Source organism: Ranitomeya variabilis, chromosome 1 (assembly GCF_051348905.1).
Source record: "Ranitomeya variabilis isolate aRanVar5 chromosome 1, aRanVar5.hap1, whole genome shotgun sequence".
Classification (NCBI taxonomy): Eukaryota; Metazoa; Chordata; class Amphibia; order Anura; family Dendrobatidae; genus Ranitomeya; species Ranitomeya variabilis.
In genome coordinates this window covers 119,127,068-119,133,067 of record NC_135232.1, presented here as the reverse complement: position 1 = coordinate 119,133,067, position 6,000 = coordinate 119,127,068, and the positions used below count along the sequence as shown (strand labels likewise).

The window sequence follows — 6,000 nt, the reverse complement described above, 5'->3', positions numbered from 1 at the left end:
TGAGCCGCCGCTCCAGTCCGCACTTTCCTCCCGCCCGGCCCCCTCCTGTGAGCGCTCTCCCGGCAGCGGCGGGCGGGCAGCGCGTAACACGGAACAGCCAGTTGTTTAAAAATCCTTCTAGAACGGTTTCAAATCCCCCCTCCTCCTCCCCCTCCCAGCTCGGAGGAAAGGAGAAGAAGGAGGTGGAGGAGGAGGCAGCGGCAGCCTGTGTGCGCCGCTCCGAGCCCGTCCTGCTGAGGAGGCGGAGGGAGGACGGGAGGGAGGGGAAGAGCATGTCTATCACACGGGTTGCTATGGCGAAAAGGCGGGGCCGGCCGCCGGGCGGGCCTATCAGGGTGGGCGCTGCTGGTGTCGCCATGGTGACGGGGTTGTTCCTGGGGAGGCTGTGATCGGTTGACAGGTGTGTGACAATCGGAGCTTTCTGCAAGCATGTACGCCAAAGGCAAGAGTAACAGCGTACCGTCCGACAGCCAGGCCAGGGAGAAGTAAGTGCGCTCACCGGGGACGCGTGCGGGGACCGGGGGACAGGCCGGGGCTTCCCAAACTTCTCCCCTCCTGGTGGGAGGACGGCGCGGTCACCGGTGCCGGGAAAGTAAGTTTGGGGCAGAGAGGTGAGAGCCGGGAGTGCGCAGCCTGCCGCCGCCGCCGGCCTCCATCAGCCCCGGACACTGCTCACCTGCTCACCGGCAGGCTGCTCCGCTCTCGGCAGAGACTGGCGGCCGCTGGAAAACTTTTGTCGCAGGGGAAAAAAAAAAAGCTGAAATGATTGAATTGTCGCTGAAAGCTGCGCCGTCCCCGAGTGTGAGTGTCCGTGCGATCTAATAGTGTGCGACATTAATGCATGCGACATCTTCCCATAATTGTCCTTAAGGATCCTGATGGGCAGCAGAAGTTTCCCTGAGCGCCGTGTGCGCTGCAGTCCCGGAGCGGAGTGACATTACCTGCCCCATCCGGCTGCTCCAAGTCTGCTGTACCAGCAGCGAGCGGAGCCTGGGGGAGATGCCGGAGGGCAGGCCAGCTGTCACTGGGAGCAGGCTGCTAACAGCGAGCAGTAGCTGGCACCCTGACACCAGGCCCCGGCTTCTGCCCACCAGCCTCCCATTCCCCACATGTGCAGCTGCTACTCTGCCCCTCCTGGGCGGGGGGTGGGTGGGATTGTGCCCCTCCTGGGGGGGGGGGGGGTGATTCTGCCCCTTCTGGGGGGGTGATTGTGCCCCTTCTGTGGGTGATTGTGCCCCTTCTGGGGTCACTCTGCAGGGCCATCTTGTCCATTTCCTGCCTCGTCCTCCTGCGCTCAGTAATTCTGCGATGTTAGACCCCATTATGTGCAGTGGGGGTCTCCTGCCTCCCTGCAGTCAGTGTATAGACAGCAGCGCACATGCTGATGTGTCCCGTCCTGCCTGCTCACTTGCATCAGGCAGGACCCTTCTACCTGGAATCCATCAGCGATCTCGCCAGCGACTCAGGACTCATTGGTACATGCATTATGTGTGAAGGTGATGGCATATTTCTAGTATATTGCCATACTATTGGTGGGACCCCTCCTGTTCTGTGACCCCCTTGTAAGTCTTCCCCCGCACAGGACCACCTGCCGTGCAGAACTGCAGCACAAGCTCTATTCAGACACATGCAGTTACACAAGTGGACCAACTAACTTGCTGATGGTTTCCAGTAAGTGACCTGTTATTCATGTACCACGGGCAGCCATTGCCTGATATTCCCGAAATGCCTGGGTCCAGGGGCTGCAGTGTGTATGGGGCCACAGATCTGCAGCGCCTTCATGCTCATCGTTATTCAGGACCTCCTCACACATCCTAGCCATGTGCTGTCCCTTTAAGAGCTGGTTATAGCCCCGATCAATGCCTTACCCTAGATCTTAGGATGTTTCTTCTCCCCCACTAACCTTTCCTTGGGGGATTGTTTTCGCTGATGTACAGGAGAGCAGCCCCCTGAGCCCGGTGTATCGGAGCAATGGCTGGGGTCCTCCTCACCCCCATCCTGCACATAGGTGTGTCTGAGTAGTGGCTGGGGTCCTCCTCACCCCCATCCTGCACATAGGTGTGTCGGAGCAGTGGCTGGAGTCCGCCTCACCCCCATCCTGCACATAGGTGTGTCGGAGCAGTGGCTGGGGTCCTCCTCACCCCCATCCTGCACATAGGTGTGTCTGAGCAGTGGCTGGGGTCCTCCTCACCCCCATCCTGCACATAGGTGTGTCTGAGCAGTGACTGGGGTCCTCCTCACCCCCATCCTGCACATAGGTGTGTCTGAGCAGTGGCTGGGGTCCTCCTCACCCCCATCCTGCACATAGGTGTGTCTGAGTAGTGGCTGGGGTCCTCCTCACCCCCATCCTGCACATAGGTGTGTGTCTGAGCAGTGGCTGGGGTCCTCCTCACCCCCATCCTGCACATAGGTGTGTCTGAGCAGTGACTGGGGTCCTCCTCACCCCCATCCTGCACATAGGTGTGTCGGAGCAGTGGCTGGGGTCCTCCTCACCCCCATCCTGCACATAGGTGTGTCTGAGTAGTGGCTGGGGTCCTCCTCACCCCCATCCTGCACATAGGTGTGTCGGAGCAGTGGCTGGGGTCCTCCTCACCCCCATCCTGCACATAGGTGTGTCTGAGTAGTGGCTGGGGTCCTCCTCACCCCCATCCTGCACATAGGTGTGTCTGAGTAGTGGATGAGGTGGAAATACCCCTTTAGTTATTTTCTCCTAACATTTGGAGAAGTAGCGATGAAGTTAGAAGTACGAGTCCTTAGGCTTTTCTGAATTTGTGGCCATTTTTGCTGGTGACAACCGGAAGTGCGGCCATTACTGCCGATCGCTTTCCAATTTGCTTCTCAGCGACTGTTGGTAGAACTGTTATTTTGTTATTGATGAAACACACTGAGAAAATGATAGTCGGAGCTGTCAGGACTCTGTGTGCCGCCGTCCGTGCCCCGCACACGCCGCTCTGCCTTGTGAATGACCCATAAGGAAACAGACGTGACTACTGCGGATCAAAGAAGTGTCATCCGTGAGGAAATTCGAACAATCAAGGATTTGGTTCAGGAGTTCTGTGTGAGAGGTGTCTGCACCCTCACATCTGCCTCTTCACCCCCATGGGGGGCTACTACCCGTTCCTGCAGTGTAGAAGGGTCCTCAGTGCCCCCATCACAGGGCCAATGGTGTGTGCCCAGTGCTACCCCTCTCTACATGCCACCACCCCCTTGATTGACAGCACTCCCTGCCCAGTGCGTGATCTGAATCCCTGGCCCTGCGCACACACATATCGGAGCAGGCCCGCTCTCTGCCCGCTCTCCTGTCTGCAGCCATCTCTTGCCCCTGTGTGATCCTGTGTGCTGCAGACAGGAGAGAGCGATGGCCGCGCGCCTGCGTGATTCTGGGGGAGTTTTATAGCGGCTAAGTCCCCTATCATAGACGTAGCATAAGTTTAGTTTTGACAGTGAAGACCCCCTTTTAATAAAAGTGGGTCCCCTGTCATGGACCATCATCTGTTGGCCACAGCGAATAGTAGTCATTAAAGGTGGCGCCATAACATTCACATGGCAGCCTGTAATGGGAGCGGTGGGATGCCATATTTGCCCACTGAATTCTCAAGTCTCAGCACTGGTTGTCATCGGGGATTGAGGCTGGCAATGAACAGTAAAGGGGTGAACCGGGACTTTGGCTTTTTTTGCACTGGGTGTAAGAACTTCCGGCAGGTTCTGCCCTGTGTCCTCTCTGCCGGTGACTCCTGTTTGCTATCACCTCATGCCAGCTTCTTCTCTTCTGCTCGGTTTTGTCAGTGGTCACTTCCGATATTCTGCTGATTGACAGCCGGCTCCTCGCTGCCTAACATCTCCCCACCAGCAAAAGAACTGGGAGATTGAACACCAGGCGCCCAGTCCGTATGTCCCCCGATATCTGTAAGGCTGGATCGGCAGGTCCCATAGACAGTAGATGAGCGGCCATTTCTCCCCTCCTAATATTGGCGGCATCTGTGACTTTTATCTTATGTGTATGGGGCCGTTAGTCTTACAGAAAGTGATTGGTTTACAGCAAACTGTTATTTATGGAGAACTCTGTATTATTCTCTTTATATGCTTGAATTATTCTTCTGTTGTTTTTATTATTAGATTATTTTAAGTTTGTTTTTTTTTGTTTGTTGTTTTAAGCCCAAATGGAGATATTACAGCCTATGATTACCTGTCTTGGAGCATTATTGCTGTTTCTGTTCTTTACCTGCCTGTAATATATACTTTTGATATATGCTCGTTTCCGCTGTTTTATACATAGTACATCACTGTATCTTCCATGAGACCATTTATTTTTTATATATATCTATAATCTGCCTTTTCCCTTCTCTCCAGCACTGCTGATTAAATCTTTTCGTTTCCAGCACAATTTGTAGTTGCACGTGGAGCAATTTGTCACTTGTCACAATGAGCTGATCCAGGCGCCATCAGATAGATCTAATATGGGTCCGTCCACTTGGCATTGCTTCACTATTACTACAGCATATGGCGCAAAGAAAAAAAACAAAAAAAAAAACCCTGCACGCTCCACAGACCATCTCGGAGACTGCACTAAATAAAAACTAGAATAAACGATTGGTGCTGCCGAAGTGCAGCCATTTATTTTGTATATTTCTTACTTTGGTTTACCTGCAGCTTTATGATCCGACTTGAATTAACAGTGAACTAGTTGGTATGTAATAAACATACATTACACTTTTTTTTTTTTTTTTTACAAAGTTGTGAAGCTGAAGATTGAAAATGAAATATTGAGGCATCTAATGACTTTCCATGTATGTCTCCAGAGAAATTAGTAAGTTGCCAAGCTGCTGCAGTGTTTGTAAGGTGGTCGATCCTGAGATTGAAGTTGGTTATTGGATCGACCACTGAAGTGATCACCCAGCGAGTGTTCCATCCGTGGACGCAGCGGTGCGCGGTTTGGCCCATATTGGCTGTTACAGCCGCTCTCACATGTTCATTACAGCGGACACAGATCTTTCCGGGAACATTCTTGGACATTTTGAACATGTCCGACTGCTTTATTGGTGGTTTTCCCTTTCTTATTTTTTATTTTACTCCACATGAACCGATCTGCGATGCGAGTTTCTGATCCACACCATGTCAGTTTCTCTTGCTGTGAAGACTTTCCCCACAGACTTGTATTACCGTAGATGTGGAAGATCCGCATGTAAAAATCGTACATATATTTTTATTGTGTTTCCATGGCAGAAGCACATCAAAACCGGACGTAATTCGCACCTAAGTATCAATGAAGTTTTGTCAAAGCCAAATACCTGGAGGTATCAGAAACTGTAAGGCATGACACCAAAAAGCGTAGCATCAAAAATGTGATTAAAAAGCGCAAGTAACCTCATGTAAATAATAGGCGCATAAATTCTGCAGCGTCAGAAGCTCCTCATGGGAACAAAGCCTTAGGCCGTGTGCACACGTTGCGTTTTCGCCACGTGATGTGTTAGCGAAACCTGATGCCAGCAAAGTGAAGGAGAAACCTGACGTCTCACGCACACAATGCTTATTTGTGGCTTGAAGATTTGGTACAGAATATCATCTGAAGCGTGTCGTTTCTCTGTGCGTTTTTTGCCCAAGTTTTTCACAATTTACTTCACTCAAATCAGTTAAAATTGCAGGCAAAAATGTGCATTTTACCTGCCAAGTAATGCAGGAATGGGGCAGAAATGTGTGCATTCCTTTACCCAATGTGTGCACATAGCCTTAAAGGGAACCTGCCGGGAGAGGAATGCTGCACAAGCCGTGGGCCGCAATATCCTGACGATCTGTATAAAACACTCAGCCCCTATGAGGTTGAACGTGGGGGTCTTTTTATGACTCTGTGCAAAATCAGAAATGGATTTATCTTTGGTCTTAACTGTGTTTGTGACTCTTTAGCAAAGGAAGTTGTGAGTTTTACAAATTAGCGCCAAAATATCTAGCACTCATAAAATCGCTCTGGGGGGAGCACTGCAGTATATGCGCAGTCCATTTTCC

At 51.8% G+C, this 6,000-nt stretch overlaps 1 protein-coding gene across 3 annotated transcripts in view; it reads left to right on the top strand.

Annotated features, from left to right (window-relative positions):
- Positions 1-327: 327 nt before the first annotated feature.
- SSBP2 (single stranded DNA binding protein 2) overlaps positions 328-6,000 on the top strand; it is a 196,710-nt gene continuing 191,037 nt past the window's right edge. For 2 of the 3 annotated variants that reach the window (XM_077288492.1, XM_077288483.1), the window contains exon 1: positions 328-485. In XM_077288492.1, coding sequence (XP_077144607.1) covers positions 430-485 — 56 coding nt within the window. In that variant the 5' untranslated portion in view covers positions 328-429. The remainder of the gene's footprint in view (positions 486-6,000) is intronic. The other variant, XM_077288502.1, reaches the window with a different exon arrangement.